This window comes from Drosophila rhopaloa, unplaced genomic scaffold (assembly GCF_018152115.1).
Source record: "Drosophila rhopaloa isolate 14029-0021.01 unplaced genomic scaffold, ASM1815211v1 contig_3, whole genome shotgun sequence".
Lineage (NCBI taxonomy): Eukaryota > Metazoa > Arthropoda > Insecta > Diptera > Drosophilidae > Drosophila > Drosophila rhopaloa.
The window spans coordinates 24,566,628-24,588,851 of NW_025335123.1; the positions used below are offsets into that span (position 1 = coordinate 24,566,628).

General features: G+C 45.4%; 7 protein-coding genes across 9 annotated transcripts; 4 read left to right on the top strand and 3 right to left on the bottom strand.

The window, feature by feature from the left end:
* The first annotated feature begins 643 nt into the window (after nt 1–643).
* On the top strand, nt 644–3,414 carry LOC108046866 (scoloptoxin SSD14). 2 transcript variants are annotated; one of them, XM_017126790.2, is made up of 3 exons: nt 644–723; nt 1,107–1,871; nt 2,251–3,414. In XM_017126790.2, the coding sequence occupies exons 1-3, from the start codon at nt 719–721 to the stop codon at nt 3,194–3,196; spliced, it is 1,716 nt and encodes a 571-aa protein (XP_016982279.1). In that variant the 5' UTR covers nt 644–718; the 3' UTR covers nt 3,197–3,414. The 2 variants fall into 2 exon arrangements, with proteins under 2 accessions (XP_016982279.1, XP_016982278.1); XM_017126789.1 differs by lacking the exon at nt 644–723 and adding an exon at nt 945–991.
* A 253-nt stretch (nt 3,415–3,667) lies between these two features.
* On the bottom strand, nt 3,668–6,428 carry LOC108047004 (protein SPT2 homolog). The gene is given in 5 exon segments (XM_017127024.2): nt 3,668–4,388; nt 4,462–4,674; nt 4,732–5,036; nt 5,038–6,185; nt 6,334–6,428. Coding segments are annotated over 5 exon segments (1,833 nt in total). The 5' UTR covers nt 6,397–6,428; the 3' UTR covers nt 3,668–4,284.
* A 563-nt stretch (nt 6,429–6,991) lies between these two features.
* LOC108047007 (proline-rich receptor-like protein kinase PERK12) lies at nt 6,992–8,739 on the top strand. The gene is made up of 2 exons (XM_017127029.1): nt 6,992–8,112; nt 8,296–8,739. The coding sequence occupies exons 1-2, from the start codon at nt 7,095–7,097 to the stop codon at nt 8,502–8,504; spliced, it is 1,227 nt and encodes a 408-aa protein (XP_016982518.1). The 5' UTR covers nt 6,992–7,094; the 3' UTR covers nt 8,505–8,739.
* Nucleotides 8,740–8,808: 69 nt separating this feature from the next.
* Nucleotides 8,809–10,030, bottom strand: LOC108047008. The gene is made up of 2 exons (XM_017127030.1): nt 9,924–10,030; nt 8,809–9,864 (listed from the first exon to the last, which is right to left on the bottom strand). Exon 2 carries the CDS (start codon nt 9,862–9,864, stop codon nt 9,157–9,159), a length of 708 nt encoding a protein of 235 aa, XP_016982519.1. The 5' UTR covers nt 9,924–10,030; the 3' UTR covers nt 8,809–9,156.
* A 451-nt stretch (nt 10,031–10,481) lies between these two features.
* On the top strand, nt 10,482–11,331 carry LOC108046904 (RING-box protein 1A). The gene is made up of 3 exons (XM_017126870.2): nt 10,482–10,691; nt 10,777–10,804; nt 10,876–11,331. Exons 1-3 carry the CDS (start codon nt 10,614–10,616, stop codon nt 11,094–11,096), a joined length of 327 nt encoding a protein of 108 aa, XP_016982359.1. The 5' UTR covers nt 10,482–10,613; the 3' UTR covers nt 11,097–11,331.
* Nucleotides 11,332–11,756: 425 nt separating this feature from the next.
* LOC108046896 (histone-lysine N-methyltransferase Suv4-20) lies at nt 11,757–19,785 on the bottom strand. Of its 2 annotated transcripts, XM_017126862.2 has the most exons (4): nt 19,138–19,785; nt 17,010–17,733; nt 15,140–16,778; nt 11,757–13,018 (listed from the first exon to the last, which is right to left on the bottom strand). In XM_017126862.2, the coding sequence occupies exons 2-4, from the start codon at nt 17,718–17,720 to the stop codon at nt 12,801–12,803; spliced, it is 2,568 nt and encodes an 855-aa protein (XP_016982351.1). In that variant the 5' UTR covers nt 17,721–17,733; nt 19,138–19,785; the 3' UTR covers nt 11,757–12,800. The 2 variants fall into 2 exon arrangements, with proteins under 2 accessions (XP_016982351.1, XP_016982350.1); XM_017126861.2 differs by lacking the exon at nt 11,757–13,018 and having other exon boundaries at nt 13,185–16,778.
* Nucleotides 19,786–19,948: 163 nt separating this feature from the next.
* On the top strand, nt 19,949–21,466 carry LOC108046902 (S-phase kinase-associated protein 1). Its single transcript, XM_017126868.2, has 2 exons — nt 19,949–20,088; nt 20,623–21,466. The coding sequence occupies exon 2, from the start codon at nt 20,648–20,650 to the stop codon at nt 21,134–21,136; it is 489 nt and encodes a 162-aa protein (XP_016982357.1). The 5' UTR covers nt 19,949–20,088; nt 20,623–20,647; the 3' UTR covers nt 21,137–21,466.
* Nucleotides 21,467–22,224: the final 758 nt, after the last annotated feature.

The window sequence follows — 22,224 nt, forward strand, 5'->3', positions numbered from 1 at the left end:
ATACTTAAGAGAATTCAAAACAATACATATATATATATTAAATAATTATATAAATAATAATAATTGCTAATAGATACTATTTTAAGACAAATTGAAAAATATTCCCCATTTGGTGTTAACACCGTTTGGCGTTGCCAGACTTTTCAGACTTTTCGGCGGTTATTTATTTTAAATAAACATTTTGAAAAAATACAGCGAACAAAACCCATTTACATACAATGAAAAATACCCTAACTGATATTAAAGCCATATTTTCTTGCCAAGTACAAGGTTAAAGTCCAGCAGACTTGTTTTCTTATCGAGCCCTGTTATTGCTCATTGATATTAATTAGTTTTTCTGTACGGCCCCCTATTTTTAGCTCAAAATAACATTCCAGATTGACCTTAAATCGGCTTATCACCACCTGCCAGATAATTTAATATGATATATAATTAAGGCGCTAGTTCTGATTTCGTTTCTTTGGTTTTTGCCGGCCTCTTAGTCAGCCCAAACTTTCTATTTCTGACGTAGCGCGGATTTGGATACGGATTTCGAATGGGTTCTTGTCTTATCGGCCACCAAAAGCAGATAACTGGATGGATATGGATATGGATATATAAGGCGCTCGATGCCGTCCGATGGCCATTAATTTAATCCGGCGTCGGCGTTTTTGCCGAATTTTTTTTTTACCTGCTTCAATTTAATTTAAGTTCGTAGTCTTAAGGATACACACTCAAAATGTCGTAAGTACTGGCGTATGGGAAGGATACACAAAAGGCCCATTTAACCATTCGAAAATCAGTTAAATAATGTGGCAGCATTGTTCAAATTAATTTAAATTTTTAAGAATTCAAAATTCTGTTTCTTGCAAACTTAAATTGCCAACTAGTGATGAAGTAAAAATAAGAAACGATCGCAGCACCATTTGGTAGCTAAGTCCGAAATCCGGTAGAGGCGATATACCATGTTGTATGGGGAGCTGTTCGACGCCTTTGGTGACCTTTTAGTCGGGTACGGTGACCCACTAGATGGCAAGTGTCCCTCCCGATCAGATCGCACTTACCAGCTGAAGTATCCTCCCTCGCCGGGGCACTAACCCCCGCTCGGTCCGCCTCCTCTTCCGCAGGTGCTGCAAGAAGTATGCCGTGTGCTGGATCATCCTGGTGGTGGCCGCTGTGGGCGTGACCTTGGGCCTGGTCTTCGGACTGCGGGGCAAGGCGGAGGAGCCGCGCCGCATGGGCGCCGTGGCCTCCAATGGCGTGGGATGTGCCGAGGTGGGCGGCACCATTCTGGACATCGGAGGATCCGCGGCGGACGCGGCCATAGCCACCATGCTCTGCGAGGGCGTCATGCTGCCCCACAGCTTGGGCGTGGGCGGTGGCTTTGTGGCCACCATTTACTCCAAGGAGACGGCCTTCGTGGAGACGCTGATTGCGCGGGAGGTGGCTCCCGCCGCCGCCACGCAGGACATGTTCGTGGACAGGGACATCACCGGCGCCCTGTCCGTCGCCGTGCCCAGCGAAATCTATGGCTACTCCAAGCTGCACGACAAGTACGGTCGCCTGCCCTGGAAGACCCTCTTCCAGCCCACCATTGATCTCTGCCGCCGGGGCATCCTGGTCTCCAGATATCTGGCCGGAGTCCTTGAGCGCGAGGAGCAGCGCATCCGCAGCGAACCCTCCATGGCCGAGATCTTCATCAATCCGAAAACGGACGCGGTCTACAAGCAGGGCGAAGTCATGTACCGCCACACCTTGGCCGAAACCCTGGAGATCATCGCGGATGAGGGTGCTCAGGTCATTTATGGCGGCGGCAGGGTGGGCAGGAAGCTGGTTGAGGACATCCAGGCAATGGGCGGCATCATTACCGAGGAGGATCTGCAGAAATACGAGTGAGTATTGCGGCACCTCACCCTTTTACCCAACATTTTACATAGTCTTTTTTTCCGAGGTCCTTCAAACAGGATCAAATTACATGATACAAATAACATAACTTAAAGCTTTGCAAAGAGATAACCTGGAACTTTCCACAATTTAAACAAATAACTCTAATTAACATTAGATTTCTATGTTTTACTTCACTCAAAAGATTATCTTTTAAAAAATCTTGAATTACATGACCTTTCCATAACTCAACTAGTTAATAATAGATATTAATGTGAAAACTTTCAAATTAGTTTTTTCTTTTTGAGTTGATTTATAGCCATTTCAAAAAGTGTCCTTTTCCTGAAAATGTAGTAAAAAGACGATTTTGAAACTCTAACTTTGCAGTGTTCGCTGGGAGTTGCCGCTGGTGGCCCGCTTCAACGGTGGCTACAAGCTGTTCACCTCGCCACTGCCCACCAGTGGCGCCGTGCTGACCTTCATCCTGAACGTGATGGAGCCGCTGTACACGAGCAACACGGACAAGTACTGGCAGCGGCTGATCGAGACCTTCAAGCACGCCTACGGGCATCGCACCAACTTGGGCGACATCCACTTCGAGGCGGATGTGCAGGAGGTGTACGAGAACCTCATCGACCCGGCCTTCGCTGCGGAGATCCGCAAGCTGATCCTGGACGACAGGACCTTCCAGGACTACGCGTACTATGGGGCCAACTTTGCCAATGAAGAGGATCACGGCACAGCGCACATTTCCGTTTTGGCGCCCAACGGAGACGCCATTTCGGTGACGAGCACAATCAACAGTCATCTGGGGGCCAAGGTGCGGTCCCGCCAAACGGGTTTCATCCTGAACGACGAGATGGATGACTTTAGTACGCCCGGAAAGATCAACACCTACGGAATACCCGCCAGTCCGGCCAACTTCATCAAGCCGGGCAAACGGCCCATGTCCTCTACTTGTCCCAGCATCGTCGTGGACACCCATGATAATGTCAAGCTGATAGTGGGTGGTGCCGGGGGTTCCAAGATCACCACCTCGGTGGCCCAGACCATTCTCCGGTACTTCATGCTCCACGAACCCATTGAGAAGGCGGTGAACTCGGGGAGATTGCATCACCAACTGGCGCCCATGCAGATCGACATGGAACCGGATGTGCCGAGGCACACGGTTGCCTATCTGCGAGCCATCGGTCACGACATCAACTTCCTGGAGGACGACAAGGCCTACTCCGCCCAGACGGCCATCGGAATCCTGGGCAACGAGCCACATCCCGTCTGCGATCGAAGAAGAGTGGGAAGTGCCGTGGTCGTGGAGCCAGATCGATTGGACTAGCTTCGGAGGGGGGTTCATCTCATCTAAGCCCTGGAAACAATTGCATTAAAGGAATTGTGGAGCATGATCTCCGCCAGATATGATCGTATATAAGCCACTGACATTTGTTCTGTACTGTAAGATTTCGTTTGTAAAATATGTTTGCGTTAAACCATTAAAATTGTTCGTTTTTAGAAAATTTCGGGTGAATTAAATTAAAGAACGAACCTAAGGCGAAATATATATGTAGTTTTTATGGTTTATGAACTCAATGAATACATCCAAAAATTCATTAAAATTAACTAATTAAATTAAACACAACTTCCATTAACACAATTTCAATTAATAGTCTCACAGAAAAATACAAATGCAGGTGTAAATATTTAAACTCAACTTAAATGTAGCTTCACTTCATAAAAATAGGTTAATTAACCAGCCAAACGATATCAATTTCCGGTCTAGTAATTCCAAATTGTAAATATCAGACGGGCCTTGAATTGATTCTGCAAATTTTTATTTGGGTCTATATAAAGTACATTTCATTGGTAAAAACAAAAAAAAAGAGAACGTTAAATCAACCAGTGTATAAAAATAGGTTTTTATTTAAGAATGACAAATTCAGGGTAAATATGTAAATGCCCTCCTCAAGGCAACGAAGCACTTTTTTGGAGGGTTTAAAGCCAAAGGGTCATTAAAGCACTCAATAAGCCATGGAATTCAATTTCCATTCTTATTGAAAGCGAAAACTTCAGAAGGAAAACCGAAAGTGAAATATATTTTATAAAATTGCCATTATTTAAATATTGCCATCGGCTAGCCGAAGTTAGTTTTTACGTTGGGTGTTTCTGATTGCAAAAATAGACGATTATCTATATATATATATATAGGCGCACCTTGCGGAAGGTGTGTGTGTGTGTTTAGGTATGCTTGTACTAAACTAGGGCACATAATTAGTTGAAAAATATCTGGCCAATAATTAAACTCGAGAGGCACAGCTCCCGGATTCAGCATTGCCCGACCTTCGGAACATCCTCCAGATAAAATAACACAATGGTAGAGGATGCCCCGTTCAAGGCCGCATTACGGATATTTGAGATTTTCACGACCGACTAGTCATCGTCGTCGTCATCGATGCGTTTGCACCGCTTTTTGGCCATTTTCTGTTTCTTGTGCGCCGCCTCCATGCGCATGTCCTCCAGGTCCTCTTGCAGACCTGTGAAATCCAATTATTAGCTTGCTTTTTGGATGGCGGGGAGGGGGTATCTATTTTAGGGTCACAAACTCACCCAGCTTTTTGCTGATGAACTCCTCCCGCTGCATCTGCGCAAAACTTGACTCCATCCCCCGATCATCGTCGTCAATTCCGCGATACCGCCGCTTATCATAGCCAAAGATGTCACGGATGTGCGAGGATATGTCCTCCTCGCAGTCGCCATCGTCAATGAAGTCATCCAACTCGGAATCGTACTCGTCCTCGTCCTCGTCGTCGTAAATGCGTCCTTAAGGGGTACAATGTAAAAGCTTAATTTAAATTAAGGAGAGCGACTAGTACTTACTTTTATTGCCTGGCTGTTCTTGCGGTTTTCGCCTCTTGACATCGGCCGGCGGAAACTGCCTGCCGCCCGATGATCTCTGCACATCCGCAGGCGGAAACTGTCGCGTTTTGCCCGCCGCCGGAGGAGCGGATCGATCCCTGGACGGGACTGCAGGTCGGTCCCTGGACGGGACTGCAGGTCGATCCCTGGACGGGACTGCAGGCCGATCCCTGGGCGGAAACTCCCGCACAGCTCCGTTTTTGTTGGCCGCCGCATAGGGGTTCTTGGAGGGGGCATCCCTACTAGAACTGGAGCTGGGTTTCCCCCGCCGATGCAGGCGCTCCTGGCTTGGCGGCCGAGGGAGCTGTCTTACTGGCGGGCTTTATACTTGAGGCAGGACTACGGCTAGTAGAGGAATGGGAATTGGAACTGGAGGAGCCGGAGGAGCTGGAGCTGCTTTTCGCTGGCGGTGGGGCTGGTTTTTTAAAGCTTTCACTTGGCGGATTTGCCGGCCTGGCTTGATTCAGCTTGGGTATGCGTCCATTGGGCTCCATGCGATTGGTGGTGTTGGTGGGTTTTGGTGCCGATGCCGATGACTCCTTGCCTTCGCTTTCCCGCATCTTGTCGCGCTGGGCGCGCTGCTCCTTTTGCCGCTGGCGCTCCTCCATTTCGCGTTTCTCCCGGGCGGAAAGCAAACGCTCAGGCTCCTTCTTTTTCTCGGGCTCAAAGACCACGGGTTCGTGTTGCTTTTTCTCGGCCAGGCGGAGGAGGGCCTGGAAATCCATGGGTGGCGGCTGAGCTGGTCGCTTCACCTTAGCCCTGCGCTGCTCCTCCTCCTGCCGCTTCTTGCGCTCCTCCTCGCGTTTCTCCGCCTCCGGATCGTAAAGGTTTTTCGAGGAGCCGTAGGAACGAGCCACGTTGGCTTCCCTCGACTTGGAAGCGGTGGACGAGGATGGCGTACTGCTGGTACCGCTCCGCTGGCGCGTGTGACTCCTGGCCTCCTCCCTTTCCCTGGTTATGGCCGCCTTAACGCGTTCCTTGGTCCCGGAGAGATCTCGCAGGGATTGCGGCCTGCTGGGCGCGAATCCCTTGTCCTCCTGCACGTCCCGCACTTTCTCTATGTACTTTTCGTAGAAGGCGTTCGCCTCGTTGGACACATAGCCATAGTCATCGCCCTGACCTTCGCCCGCCTCGTGGCCATCGGTTGCTCCATCGCAGTCCTTGGCATCCTCCAGAACGGACTTGTTCGCTGACTTGGTCACCTTGAGCATTTTACGAATCTTATTCTTGGACTTCTCATCCCTTTTGGCCAGCAGTTCGTTGAGTTTCTGGCGCTCCTCTCGCTTTCGTTCCGCCTCCTCCGCCTCCTTTTTCCGGAGGAACTTCTGGATGTTGTTGGACAGCTGTTTGGACTCCTTGGACTCCTTTTTGGGGGGCGCATACTTGGTGCTGTAGTATTTGCCCTGTCCAGGGCGCTAAAAGTGCAAACATGTAGTGGAAACTTATGGAGATCTTGTAGAGATCTTGTAGAGATCCCATCTGGTTATCGGGGTCAGTGAACGCTAAAGGCTGGCGTATCCACGTTCAGCCACTGTCAGAACACCTGCTCCCCAGGATACCCACCTCGTCCTTGGTGGCCGCATCGTTCTTCTTCTTTGCGTAGTGCAGCAGCGCCCCGAAATCCATCTTCTACGATCCGAACCCGAATCGAATAAAAAAGATATTAAATGTAGAGATGGCCTCGTGACTGTTTTTTTGTCTCGCGCACGCCGATTTGTTAGACACGAAATCATTCAATTGATCTAAGCAAATATTAAAACATTATAGCAAACTGTTTTGGAAAATATTTGCCATTTTAAGAAATTTTATTTAGAGCCTTACATTTTTAACTGAAGACAAAAATATTATATGCGTAGTGGTATAATCTATCAGCTAAAATATCGCATTCAATATCGTATCATTAAAACATATTGATAATGACAATATTACGATAAAATGGAGTTTTACATTAATAATATACACACATAACAAAATTAAGAAAAAAACAACAACACAACAATCTATTTATTATGTCAGTTAAGTGTCCACTGAAGGGGTTGCGGTCACACTTTGTTTTTAGGATTTGTGTTTCTAAAAAACAAAACGTTAAGTAAATAATTCAAAACTTCTACTACATTTTAAAGTTAACGTAATGTATATTAAAAATAGATGTAATAAAAAATAAATAACACAAATTATATCGGCCATATACCATAACCATTCCAGATCATCTCAAATTAATGTTCCATCTCGAACTAATGGTCCATCCTTAGCTAAAATTTTATATTGTTTAAAAACGCTACAAATCTAAATAAAAGGCTTTCTGATCAGCTGATGGATTAGCCATGTCCACCGATCCCGACAAAATGGCCAGCGATTGCGCCGATCCCGGCGCCCAAATTCCCGCAAATAAGGAGTCCTCCGTTGACGAGGGCCAAGTTGATCCCGCCGCTTCCTCTTGCTCCTTCGAAAAACAGAAGGACTCCACGGACATGGATATAGACAACGACCTGACCACCAACGAGCGGATGCCCACGGTGGACGAGCTAGAGCAGCCGAAGCAGCCCAAATCAAAGCCACGGGAGGTAAAGAAGGAGCAGGAACAGGAGCCGAAGACAGAGCCTGAACAGGAGCAGAAGCCAATGGAACTGCCAATCCAGCCGCCGAGCCCGCCGCCGTCAGCCATTAAAATGGAAGAGGAGGACAAGCCAGTGAAGTTGCCATCGCAAATCCAGGAGGAAATTGCACCCAGTTCGCCGGAGGCACCACCCAATCCCAGCCAGCAGCGTCCGGTGGGAAAAATCACTCGCAGTAGCCTGAATGGCAACCAAGGTAGCCAGGTGACCACCACTACCAACCGAACCCCAACCATAATGAAGCGTCTGCGGAAAAGCACGCGCTTCAAGGCCAAGCAAACGGGCAAGGGAAATTCGGGAAGCAGTAATAGCCAGTCGAATGGCCACAACAATGGACCGAATGGCTCCACCGGCAGCTCTACTCATCTCGCCGGAGCCGGCGCTCATCCCAGTAACACCAACAAGCATGGCAAGTCCGGACCAGCTGGTCCGGGAGGAGCCACCGGAGCCCGAAATCGTCGCTCTCTGTTCAAGAGGCCCGCCCAAAAGACTCCAAAGGTTCAGGCCTGCACAAAGTTTGTAAAGAGCGTCTTCTACAAGGGCAGCTATATGCAAATCGGGGACATTGTCAGCATCGTGGATGGCGATCAGAATTTGTACTACGCCCAAGTACGTGGACTGCTCGTGGACGCTTATTGCGAGAAGTCCGCCTTCCTCACTTGGCTGATTCCCACGCAGGACAGCCCGGATCCCCAGGAGGGGTTTGATCCGGCCACCTACCTTATTGGTAAGTCTGCTCCACAGGGAGAAGAATAACAAAAAACACGTATTTTAAATCGAAACAATTGGGTACATAAAACTGGAGCTATATTTAAAGTTACAACTTGATGCAACTTTAAATCCTAATAGATGCTTGTACCCAGAACTCTTAATTATAGGCAGCTTATTTATCCGTATTCTTATCCTGCAGGACCCGACGAGGAGCTATCCCGAAAGCTTTGCTATCTGGAGTTCGTTATGCACGCGCCCAGCAACTACTATTTCGATCGCAGCACCCCATTCCCCCTGCCGGATGTAGACGAGTATACTGCCCAGAGATCAGGCGGATATATCTGGACGCGACTGCCGGTGGTGAAGCGGGAAAAGGGGAGCGGACTCAAAACGGGCGGTGCCTCCTAGCAGGGAAGATGGCTCAAGGGCAACATGAAGAAGGCCAGAGCCAGAGTACTGAATTTGAATAATCTAATTTATTGAGTGGAAAATATAGAAGTGTTCTAAAGAAAATAAGTGTTTTATTTTAAATTTGAGTCATAAAAACCACATATTCCACTAATTTATTAATTATGACTATGACCGAATTTATGACTATTCTATTAAGAACCTTAAATCTTTATAATGTATCCCGAATATATTTACTGTAAGCTATTGGCTCCTACTAAATACTCCATTTTATTGTAGTCCAGCCAAAATAAAAACATTGTAGTTAACCAATTATGATATTTATTAAAGAAACAAATTAAGATTTATTCGATACAAATAGTTAAATTTAACCACTTCAATGGTAATGAAAATACACGGAGTAGAATTCCAGCTAGCCGCCAGTTAATCAATTACTTATGGTTTTTTTTTAAAGAAACAAATTAAGATTTATTCGATACAAATAGTTAAATTTAACCATTTCAATGGCAATGAAAATACACGGAGTAGAATTCCAGCTATTCAATCAATTACTTATGATATTTATTAAAGAAACAAATTAAGATTTATTCGATACAAATAGTAAAATTTAACCACTTCAATGTCAATGAAAATACCCGGAGTAGAATTCCAGCTAGCCTCCAGTGGTGCCTTGCAAGTAAATGTCCATGACTTCTTTATTTGGAGCAACAAACCGACGTCTCTTCGGAATGGGCTGGATGTGGGGCAATCGTGTGCCATTTACCGCATTTAGACTAAGGTTCGAATTGGCATCGTAGTCATCGTCTGTATATTGTGATGAATCTGCCATTGGTACGAAGGAATTTCTTTTTGCGGATGTCTGTAGGGCGTTTCGTGATTGATCTTCTCCGGAGGAACTCACGTTCGATGGAATGTTGTTTGCGAATGTCTGTGAGCCGTTTCGTGATTGATCTTCTCCGGAGGAACTCACGTTCGATGGAATGTTGTTTGCGAATGTCTGTGAGCCGTTTCGTGATTGATCTTCTCCGGAGAAACTCACGTTTGATCGATTGTTGCTCTCGGCATCCAGGGAAGAACCTAAAACACTGCTCACACTCGCAAAACTTGCTTCACGATCCCTTCGCTCCTTGTGTTTTATGGCATTTCTGTTTTTGATATTATACAAATTTACCAGTTTCTTATAGCAAGAGACGCATACTGGAGAATCTTGTAGAATTGCGTCATTGATTTTTTTTGCAAATTTGTACAAATACGGATTGGTAATTGTGGTGTATGGCGTTCTTAGTTTATGGTTGATGGCAAGACCACAAAACCGTAGTTCCTCCTGAACCGGTTCGTCATTAGGCTGGTCATCCGACATCTGTAATTTAATTCATAATATTAACATTTAACCATTTTTAGCTTAAATCCAGTATTTACTTTCTCGATTTTTTGATCAATTAAATTTGTAAGCCAAGTTCTCGCGCATTTTCGACGGACAACAGTTAAACAACGAAATAGTGTTGGTTAACACGTCGTGTTAACTATCGTATAGCTGATATTAGAAAATCGATATTTTCGGTTTTCTTATTGTTATTTAACATGCTTTTTTAAAAATCTAAATATGTTGGAAAAAATTTGTTTCACATGTGAAAAATAGAAAATGTTAAGATTATTAAAATTATATTTTCGTATATTTGTATTGTACAATTATTGCAAGTGGCCCGATAGTTGTTTTATTTTGTCTCGAAAAATAATATTTTATAATAATACTATCATAATGATCACAGTTAAATTTCTTACGTAGTAGTAAAAAAATATAGATAGGTGATCATGCTGAACACGGTCTTTTATCAAATTAAAATCCCTTTTTCCTAAAACTTTTTTACGCGGTTGTGCGAGGACCGTATTGAATCGGTTGTATTGTGTTTTGTACGAAAACATCGATATATATGTATATCGATATCATATAACCGATGGTGATTAAGCACCAACAGTCGACGGCCACACTAGCACGCTTACCATTGACGACTCGATACTATCGAAACTAAATAGGCAAAAAAAAACGCGAATTAATTGGAGATAGCATTGCTTGTTTTGCCAAGGCCAAACAGGATAAATCCAGACGAGATGGAGGTGGACGAGGAGGAATTCGAGGTGCCTTCCAGCAGCAGCAAGGGCGAAAAGAAGCGTTTCGAGGTGAAAAAGGTGAGTGGTCAGCAAAAAAGTTTGGTCATTGCCATTGAAAATATGATTTCCTCTTTCCTTCTCCCCACCAAAAAATGAAAAATAGTGGAATGCCGTAGCACTATGGGCCTGGGGTGAGTAATGCACAGGATTCAACTCCAGATCGGGGGAATCACCAATCGCCATTTTCCATTCTATTCCCCAGACATCGTGGTGGACAATTGCGCCATTTGCCGTAACCACATCATGGATCTGTGCATCGAGTGTCAAGCAAATCAAGCATCCGCCACCAGCGAGGAGTGCACCGTGGCCTGGGGCGTCTGCAACCACGCCTTCCACTTCCACTGCATTTCCCGCTGGCTGAAAACCCGCCAGGTCTGTCCGCTGGACAACCGCGAATGGGACTTCCAGAAGTACGGCCACTAAAATCAGATGGAGCAGCACTGAAGATCCCTTCGATCACCAGAACCCCCCAAAATAACACCCGGCTTCATCCGAACATTCAAACCTATGTAATACCTTCCTAGATTTAACCGAATGTGGGGAAATCTGTGAGAATAGGCAGCCTCCAAGAATGGAGTTCTCAATGCCCATGCTTTCCTCGACAAACAAAACTTTTTGTAACGCTAAAAATAAAAGCTGTAGAAGATGGAGAAAACAACGAGCATGACTGTTGAGAATCAATAACTGGGGCTTACAAAATAGAATTTAAAAAAAGGGGATACCCATCTACTATTATATATCTTTAGATCTGATAAGATGGCAAAGTGCCTTGTATTAGAACAATTGTTTCCTAAAAAAGAATTGTTTCTATGGAAATTTTGAAAAATTGTAATCACAGACAAAATTGGTTTTGGCTGACTTATCCATTTGCTTGCCAAAAAATAATTCCGCAAGAAAAACTGAAAATATGGCAGACAATAGGAAATTCGTTTTCCACAAAGACTGTCCAAAATTAAATAAGCAAAAGAGACAAAGGAAGAAGCATCGTGAGTTTCTGCAAATCCTTTGTACAACAAGTTCTTATGGCAAAAGTGACGTGAAAAATGATTAAATCAACAGTCGGTAGGAAGGAAAAACCATGCATTTGTAAAAACTAAATGTTCTTTTTTAGTTTATTATGAATGTTTTGCGGCCGCGGCTGCTGTAAATTGTTGTTGGTGGCTTACAAAATAATACACAGTAGTTACACATATGAATAAAGTATATAATATATATCGAATATGATTAAGATTTAATTACATATGCTAGCAACTAAACTTATAGGTAAACAAAAAATAATCGTATCGTTAAAAATCATATTTATATTTATTACTATAGGTAATAAAAACATAATCGAATCGGTGTGTGGGCCAAATACATTTCGTGTGTGTGTGGTTGTGATGGGTTAGATTTTAGTTTTCTATCTGCTGGGTTTTTAGAACTTAACTTCAAAGAGAACAAAATAGCGGTACGAAGAATATGAATAAAATATTGAGTGGGTGGGAATAAAATGATGGGTGTGCCTGTGTGTGTGATCTGATTTGATTTAATTCATTAAAATAATATTTTAAAACCAGTGTACTTAAAATCCTGCTCGCTGAACCACTTGAATCACCAGTTTTATCGAGTTGTGTTTAGCAGGAAGTTATTTGTATGTTCGGTTTTATCATTTTCGCTTTCGCTGGCTTTATAATTTTTATTTTCCGTTTTTGTTTTATATATACAAGTTTACTCTGTTATGTGAAAATTTATGGTTTGCTTAGTTTCTCTTTTTCCCCTTTTTTTCTTGTTCTTTTTCAATTTGTAATTAATATTAAATTTGTTGTGTATATATATATATAATTACTTAATTGAGTTGTTTATATTGCTGTTCTTGATGTTGTTGCTGCTGCACTATTGTTTTATTGTTGGCTTTTGTGGGATTTTCTAAAGTATCCATTAAATATTTATTTACTGGTTTCTTTTGTAAATATAAGGTATTTGTTTTATATAAAGTTAACGTTAGGTTGTAAGGCGTCTAAAACCGCTGCTAATTGCGTTGTTGTGTCTGTGTGCATTGCATTTAGAATATTGTTTTTTTTTTAAATTCCATCCTCATTTTTTATTGTTTAAATGGCTCCTGGGCTGCTCGTCCTGCTTGGTTATTTCTCAACTGTACATGATTTGTATGCGATTTAACTCTACTCTTAGCTTTTTAACTATCAAATTGCTGCTGGTGTTGCTGTTGCTGCTGAAGATGTGGCTGCTGCTGCTGCTATTGCCGATGTTGCTGCTGCTCCTGCTGCAGTGGCTCCTGTTGCTGTCGTACTCGGAACACGTTGCGTTTTCCTCCGACCTTTTCCTACTTTTAAGCTTTACATTTCCACCTGCAAAAAAAGAAGCACACCAAACACACACACACACACACGCCACATGCAACGCGAACACAAAGGATTCAGAGAAATGGGGAGTAATCACAAAGAGAAAAAAGAGAGAAATAGAAAAGAAAGCAAAAAAAAAACAAGTTATAATCAGGTATATATATCCGGATTCGATTTAACAAATTTGTCAGCCTGTTTTTTGCTTCCTGAATATATGAAAAACCAAGGAAATATCAAGGAATCTACTTGGACTAAGATCTAAAACTAAGGTTTCTACAGGGTTTCGGTTGCGGTTTCACAGGTTCAGCAGCAGCAGAGGCAACGACGCCAGCAGCGCAGCAAACCTTATTCTCCAACCGTTGCGTTTCCTGCTCCTCCTCTTCACCTGGTGCTCCTCCTCCATATCCATATCCTTGTCCTGGCTTCTCCCCATCCCCCTTCTTGTTCCTCCTCTTCTCTTGGCAATGGCAGCTGTGCATAGTCAATTTGCTTGGAGATCAGTCGTTGGTTATTTCTGGCCATGATGGTTGTTATGATGATGATGCAAGGAGCCTGGGGCTGCCGACGTGGACGAGGCGACCACTCCTCCCCCGCTGGACCTCTGCTGGCTAATCTGCGGTTGATTTTGCAGACTGGCAAAACTGGTGGGCGCCAGAAGAGCGCAGGTGCCAAAAGTGTGCTTCGGCATGCTCAAGAACCCAGCTCCAGCTCCAGCCCCTCCTCCTCCCGACCCACTGCTGCTGCTCACAATGGCCTGTCCCTGTCCCGGACTCGAGGTGCCAGCGAATTTTCCTAGCTGATAGTAGTGCATCGCATAGGAATCCTCGCCAGCAGAGCGCTGCTTGCCATTGGGAAAATAGCTGTTGCTGTTGGTGGTCGATGTGCAGGCCGATTGAAAGGAGCTGCTGGTAGTGGATGAGGGTGATTGGGCAGCAATGGGTGGGCCTACTGTGGAGGAATCCACTGCCTCGATCGAGGAGGAGGTGGCTCCTTCTCCTCCTCCTCCTCCGCCCGATGAACTGGTGCTGCTGGTGGAGGTATTGACCGTCAAACTAGTGCTGCTGGCATACGACACATTGAAGGACTCATCGCCACCGCCGCCACTGCTATTCAACTCATCCATGCCGCTTCCCGCTCCCTCTGCTGCTGCTGGTGGAATGTCTATGGTGTGGGATTCGTTGCCAAAGATCAGCCGCAGTCGCTTTTTCTGCGGAGTGCCATATACGCCACTACTGCTCGGCGCTGGCGATCTGTGTTGGCTGCTCCTGCTCCAGCTGCGCTGCTTCTTCCTCTGCTTCTTGGTAGGCAGTTGCTGCTGCTGCTCCTCCTTCGGCGGCGGCTCGTCTTCTTCTTCGGCAGCTGGCTCCTCGACTTCATCCTCTTCTTCCTCCTCCTCCTCTTCGTCGTCGTCATCGTTGCCATGCTCGGAAATGCCCTCCATGCGCAGGATCTCGTACTCAATGCCGTTGGAACTGCTGCCGGTTAGATTTAGCGCAGATCTATCTGATCCTTCTCCTTTTCCCCGATGAGACGATGCCGCTGCACTTCGGCCTGCTCCACCATTGCTCAGGCTCGTCCCCAGTTCAATAACTTCGTCCAGGATCGGTGAACGCTTCATGCGTAGTGTTAGCTTCAGCCTGCGCTCTGGCGTCTTTAACAGGGGTTCAACATTGCCAATGCTGCTGGAGGAGGAGGATGAGGTGGCAGCTTCCAGAGGCTGTGTTCTCTTCCGCTGGCCACCAGTAGATCCCGATGAGAATCCGCCCAAGGCTTCGCAATGGATACTCTGCGCCGCTGCCAAGGCAGCTGCCCTTCGACTCCGCTTCTGCTTGGCCGGTGGATTAGTACCTCCTTCGTCCCTTTTCTGCTCCTGCAGCTGCTTGGCTGTTTGGTTGGAGGGAGGATCGGGATCGAAGCTGGCCAAAAGGTTCTTCTTGTAGGCGGGACTCGGGCTGCGACTGCGACGCGTTGCCTGCTGCTGCTGCTGATTTTCTGAGGATGTGGATGTGGATGAGGGTGTGGACGAGGCCTCACTTGGTGCTGGCTTCTTCGATTTAACACTAAGTCTACCGCTAAGATTAGAATTATGATTAATTCTACTGCTATTATTACTATTATGATTATTACAATTTGTAATCGTTGTTGCTTTGTTGCTGTTGCTGCTGCTGCTGTTTGTTGTGGTTGCAATGTTATTGTTATGGGCAGTGGCTCTTCCCGCACTATTACGCGTCACACGCTTCTCCTGCTGCTGCTGCTGCTGCTCCTGTTGCTTATCCCCCGTCTTCTCCGGATGCGCTTCCTCCGCTAGAATGAACATTTTCGGTGGCAACTGGTGATCCTGGTGCTTTTGCTCCCTCTTCAACTGCTCGCTGCTAGTGTCGCTGCTCTCGCTGTCCGTGAGCTTCTCCTTCTGGCGCTCGCTGCGTCGCAGCTGGCGTTGCTGCTGCTGTCGCTGATGCAGAGCTGCAATGGCCAACTGGGCGGGCTTGCAGCGGGGCACAAGGACCACCGGCGCCTTGATGGATAGCGGGATGCTTGCCACGACCACCGGGGCCACCACCTCGTCCGTGGAGGCGGTGGATATGCTACTGCTGGTGCTATTGACCCGCATTGATTTGCGCAGACTGCTGGAACGACCGCCATTAACCTCGGAGCCCGCTCCGCTGGCCACGCCGCCCACTGTTGTTGCTCCCGCACTTCCTCCAGGTCCTGTTCCACCTCCTCCTCCGCCTCCTGGCTTCTGCATGGCTGCCATTTGCTGCACAGCCGCTGTGGCCTCGGCTCCAGTACTTGCGTGCTGGCCATGATTGTGGTGATGGTGATGATGATGATGGTGGTGATGGAAATGATGCTGATGATGGTGCTGCTGCTGGTAGGCTGCGTTAGCCATTATCATCTCGGCATCGTACTTGGTCATGCCCTTTTGGCGCAGCTCCTTCATTGTCAGCGGGGAAACCACAACGTTGGGCAGTTTCTTTTCGGGCAGAGAGACAGCGGCAGTGGCCTCCTTGCCGCCAGTTGATGGCTGCGTTGGTACAGGCACTGCTGCTCCAGTGGCTCCTGCTGCTCCAGTTGTTCCTGCTCCTGAAACCACCAATCCATTCGTGCTGCTACTCTCGCTGGTGCCAGTGGAATCATTTGTGTTGCTATTACTGTTCGAGGTGCTGTTTGTGGAGTTGGCCCGGCTCTTTATGCGATTAATCCGATTGTCCGTCTCCCGCAGGCGATAGCCACCATTATTACCAGGTCCGCTGGTGGCCAAACCAAGTCCCATGCTGAGACCCAGCATCAGGCCATCGTCCTTGCCGGCAAAGGCGCCAGTTCCGCGACGTTCGCACGTCTCGCATTCGCAGTAGCGATTGGAATCCCCAAAGAAGTCCTCGCCATAGAAACAGGTTATCTCCTCACCCACTTCGATGTCGCGCAGGACCTTAACACACGCGGTATCCCTGCCGGTGGCCAAAAACTTGCAATTGGCCCGACAATCGTGATTTATGTAGGCAGCCGGGCCCAGCCACAATTGGGCGCAGTTCTTGCGGCAGCTATACATCACCGAAAAGTCATTTTTTCCCGAGTGCAGCAGGGCGGCCTCCTCCGCCTCCGTCAGCTCAGCAATGCAGCCCACCAGGCATTCGATCTTGTCGTTCTTTGACCAGCGTTTCGTCGAACTAATCTTGGCACCGCGCTGCTCCTCCAGTGAATATCTGTAGCAGGCCTCAATTGCAAAGCCACTGTCCTTGTCGAAGACGCGCAGGTATCGCACGATCTGCAAGGGAAAACAACAGAAAATAAGCTCCAATTAATAAATATAATTTGAAGCAGGCATAACCAATAATCTATTATCCAGAAATAATTGCAAAGTGCCAGAATTTATACACTAATTCCAAATATTGAACTTAGCAAAGCTTTTAACTAAACCCACCAGCATATAAAAATGTATGAAATTATACGCCAAACATGGATCTATGACCTAACAAGTCGAGAAACTGTCACTTACATGGTCGTGGAGCCGCTTCGTGGCGATCTTGTTCTTGTTCTTGAGATGTCGCGGTATCCACGGACCATCGTAGATGCGCTGAATGGCCACATCGTAGTTCTGCGTATGGATAAAGTCATCCACGATGGCCTTCAGCTGCTGCGTGTCCACCTTCAGCGGGCGGAAGCGTATGTTCATCTTGTGGGTCTGGAAACCTAGATGCGGATCGAGGATCAGCGATGTGGCCAGGTCATCGTTCTCGGAAAGTTCACGAGGCGACATCCCAGTGGATTGGGACAGGCGGCTGACGGCGCTGCCGTTGCAGCCATTGAGTCCACTGACCACCGATCCAGATCCTGATCCAGCAGCTACCCCTCCTCCTCCTCCGCTGCCACTGCCAGTCGAGGAGTGGTGCGACTGGTGGGGGTGGTGGTTGTTCTGTTGACTCGCCTGCTGGTAGTGGGCATGTGGGTGGTGGTGCTGCTGCTGATTCGACGTCTGGTGGTGCGCAGATGGCGGTGCGGATGGCGGCGGGCCATGGCCCTTTGACATGGACGACAACAGAGCTGCCGCCGCCGCCGTCGTCGAAGAATTAGTGGCTAGTGAAGACGTCGCGCTGGTGGTGCTGCTGGCCGAAGCGGTGGAGTCACCGTTTGAGCCACTGGAGCTGCTGCTATTTGTAAATCTGCTGCCAGTTTCACCGCGCCGCGTGTGATTCGAGCCGACGACCATTCTGCAGGACAGTCTGTAAGGATAAAATACCATTAATGTAGGGAAATAAGTGAAGGGTATTCCTGAAATATCATAAATCATGTCAATAATATTTTAAATGTTTTTATAATAATTTTGTTTTATTAAAATTTGATTTCAAGTAGCAGCCAATTAAACAAATTCAAAATCGCGGCGAATTATCAGCTGTTTTTGAATTCAAATCGAACAGAATCCCAAACTTAAATGCCATCTGGCAACGCTGCCGTTCTTGGGTTACATAGTTAAGAGAGAGATGGCAATGTGTTTTCCAGGACTAGGACAAGTGCAAAAGTATTTGCACACACAAACACTCCTCTTCTGTCTCGCTCTCGCGACAAAGTATAGTTTTGCAGTATTTGGTTATCTGCATAAACAGCTGTTTTATTACAAATTTTTGTTATATATTCAACTTATCTCGTTCTGCTTAAATTTATGGCCGTAATTTTATTTTTACTCATACGGCTTCGCGAGGGAGAGCGAGAGAGAGGGGAGTGTAACTGAGGTCGTCGACAGACAGCCCTCTCGCTCGTACTCATTCCAGGCCCTCCAAGCACACGCACACACACGTGCGAAAAAAAATCAATTAACTTGACAAGCACATGTAAAAAAAAAAGAAGCTATATCGATCGGCGACAAAAAAAAAACAAAGACAATACGGTAATCCTGGAATAGGTATATGTTTAGGCACTCACACTTATAGCCAAAGATATTAAACATAGCTTTGTGCGGGTGTGTTAGTGAACAAAAAGCGAACACAACAAAAAATTGATTATCGATTTTCATGCGCAGCAAACAGTAACTTGCAATTTTGCATATTTCTTATAGCTGCGCGGCAACCAAAACTCTTTTTCTTGACTAACATCAGTCGGCGAAAATAATCAAATTATAGACTAACATAAACACAAGTGGGCGGTGGGTGGTGCTCGGAAACATGACTGGAAATTAATATTTGTTGCTGGTCGAATAGTTCTGAATGGAAATAAATTTCGGCTGCAAATTGCTCTCTCAGCTGTTTACAAACGCACACATGCACGCACGCAGGTCAGAGCGAGAGAGCAGCATATGCGCATGAGAATGGTAGAAAAAAGGGTTGCCGAGTTAAATTTTTTTTGCAAATTAAATTAATTAGTTGGCAGGGTGGATTTAAGAAGAACTTAAGGGTTTACTAAACAGTTCTGGGATATTCTTAAGCTTTAAAAATTTTAAATTGTTTATTTCTTTTATATTTGTTGGCATTTTCCAACGCTTTGCCAACCCTAGACGCTCGTTACATGGGAACGAAAAATGGCGGCGCCTGTTACACACACACATACGGCAGCACATCCACACACACTTTGATGTGTTTATACACTTCTTGCTGGCTTTTATTGCACTTATTTCGATTGTTGTAAACATTTACCTTAAATGAATTATTCACTAAGGCGCTCTTGCCTCTCGCTCGCACTCGCAAAACGATGCTTTGTCTGCTTCTGTGTGCGTGTGTACGTGCGTCTTTTTCCACGGCTTTTTGTCGAGACATACACATACACACGGCGACACACTGGACTGGAATTGGAATTGGTTTTGGATGGCTTGGCTTTTGCTGCTTATCCGAAATATATCACACTTGCTGTGGCAAATCATTTTAGCTCTTGACGCCTTTGTTCCCCAAAAACATCCAAACGCCGTCCATGGCTTTCGCTCTCTCGCTTACTCTCGGGACGCTCCAAAAGTCGCGAGTCGGGAATCTATCGCTCTCTCCTTCTCGCCTAGAAGCTGCAGCACACACAAACACACACACCCTCAGACGGATACATATATTCCTTCGCAGCGAGACGTGTGTACGTGCGTATGTATGTATGCCTTTTTCTTCTTTTTTCCTTTCTTTTCTCACGTTCTCCTTTGCACAAACTTCTCTAAGTTTCTAAACGGCTTAAAATCGGTGCTAAATCGGACTTAATTTATAAAATGCGGCTGGTCGCGTTTTTTTTTCCGCGATATGATTCCGTTTTTTTTTTGCCACCAGTGTGACCGCGGCTATGCCGTTGACAAATGCCAGGAGTGTGACCGTTCGATTAACTGCGATGGAGAAAATGTTAGTATATTTCGATTTGGCAGTCATCGATAGTTAGTATGGACATAGAGCCACCATTTTATTTGTTTTGTAGAGGTGGAAAAACATCGATGACTCTCTGCCAAACATCGATATCTTTGCTTTTTTAATACTCGTTAACATCGATGCTTATCCACCTCTAGTTTCCCTCGGTCACACTATTTTTTTTACTGCGCAAACGATTTGTCGAATTGGTGTTTAATTGTTGTTCCCAAAACGAGCTCCTGCTCCAACTTAAAGTGCAACTAATTCTTTAAGGTGAGTGGAAAGAAAAACCACAAAAAGGTGGGAAAAGCGCCTTTGGGAAAACGAGGAAAACCCACCCACACATGCAAGCGCGAACATTCGGCTGCGTCGGTGTGCGTGTGAGTCAGTGCAGTGGTGTGTGTGTGTGTGTGTGTGTGTGCGCATTTCTGGAAAGTGTTTCGCTGTTTTTATTTTGTGATTATTAAAGCACATATTAAATGAGTTTTAGACGCCTCTATTTCTGTTTCCGCGTTTAATTTTGCAGGCTTGAGAGCATTCCTTTAAACACCAAATTTTGAAACATTCCACTATATACATAAATTTTAAAACAAAATTCACACAAATACGCAACACAGTGTAAAATGATCATTATAACCTGATCTTGCTGACCAATTTGAACCAAATTATTTATATTAATTCTGGTTTATCAAAAAAAACAGAAATTCCTTACCAAAAGTGGGACATTTTCATGAACAAGCTAATAAGTCACAACTGCCAAACATCTTTGCATCCGAATCTAACTATTGGCATACCCTCTTTTTCCAGAACCCGTAATTAATCAAACGATAAAATGCCCAGCATCAAGTTGCAATCGTCTGATGAGGAGATCTTCGATACGGACATCCAGATCGCCAAATGCTCCGGAACCATCAAGACCATGTTGGAGGATTGCGGCATGGAGGATGATGAGAATGCCATTGTGCCGCTGCCCAATGTGAATTCCACGATCCTTCGCAAGGTCCTCACCTGGGCCCATTACCACAAGGACGATCCGCAGCCAACGGAGGACGATGAGAGCAAGGAGAAGCGCACGGATGACATTATCTCGTGGGATGCCGACTTCCTGAAAGTCGACCAGGGCACTCTGTTCGAGCTCATACTGGCTGCCAATTATCTGGACATCAAGGGCCTACTGGAGCTCACCTGCAAGACGGTGGCCAATATGATCAAGGGCAAGACTCCGGAGGAGATCCGCAAGACCTTCAACATCAAGAAGGACTTTACGCCCGCCGAGGAGGAGCAGGTGCGCAAGGAGAACGAGTGGTGTGAGGAGAAGTAAGGAGTCGCCGCCGCCGGGACCAAATTGAAGTTATAAAAGCTGACGGAAGCGAAGGAGAAGCAGTCAAGCCGCGTGGCAGCTTTATTTAGTTGCTAATCACAGCTCACAACTCATTTTACACATTTTTTTGTTTATAAACCATGATGAACCCTCATTTTAAAATCTTATATCTGATCTGCTGCAAGCGTCCTTCGTGCTTGATGTGATTCGCGGCTTTAAATGTATGTCGTACAGATATTTCGTATATACGCGAAAATGCTAAATTCTCTGTAGCCTATGAATATGCATAAGAACACTTTGATTTCACCCTAATAAATATGTACTACCCAACGAGCTGATTTTGTGGGATTCCCCGTTTTCTGTTTACTGAAGGTGCAGACATTTTGTCCCAGGAAATGCAGCTGGTCAATTTCCTCGAATTTCGTTCTAAGCGCAAACGAAATTCAATGCGGAGGAATTTCACAGAATCGAAAAGATGATGTGTTATTATTTAATAAATAAAAATGTATAAATAGTTTACCAATCTCCTGCTTTTTTCCCAATCTAAAGTGAATGTTTGCTATCGATAGTAAGTTTAGCATTTTACTGTTCAATTTCTTACTTTGATGCGTTTATAACGGAACTTAAAGCTCTTTTTGAGAGAGTCAAAAGGCATGTTTTGCATTCAGCTTTATTGCGACTCATAATTTGAAGGAATAGGAAGTCGCTTGGTAGTCTCCTTAAATAAATTATATTAATAGCTTAAAAAGTGTAACGTAATTAGTGAACAACAGTGAATTGGCAAAAGCAAATATGTACATGCAGTGTTTAACTCGATTTGAGGACTTTAAGCAACCTGAATGCATTAGATGATCATATCTTTATTTTCCCAATTTGTGTTCCCAAACTAAGGGTCGAAAACGGTAAAATCTCGTGTAAAATGTATTTTTACATGTAATGTATTAAACGCACTTTAAAAGTTAACCGTTTCGACATTTAACGCGCGCGAAGAATACAAATTTAAATTCAGTCGAACCCCAAACTATGCAAATAAAGGTATTTACTCATATTATTATTATTCATATTTCAACTCTATAAGTAATGGATTT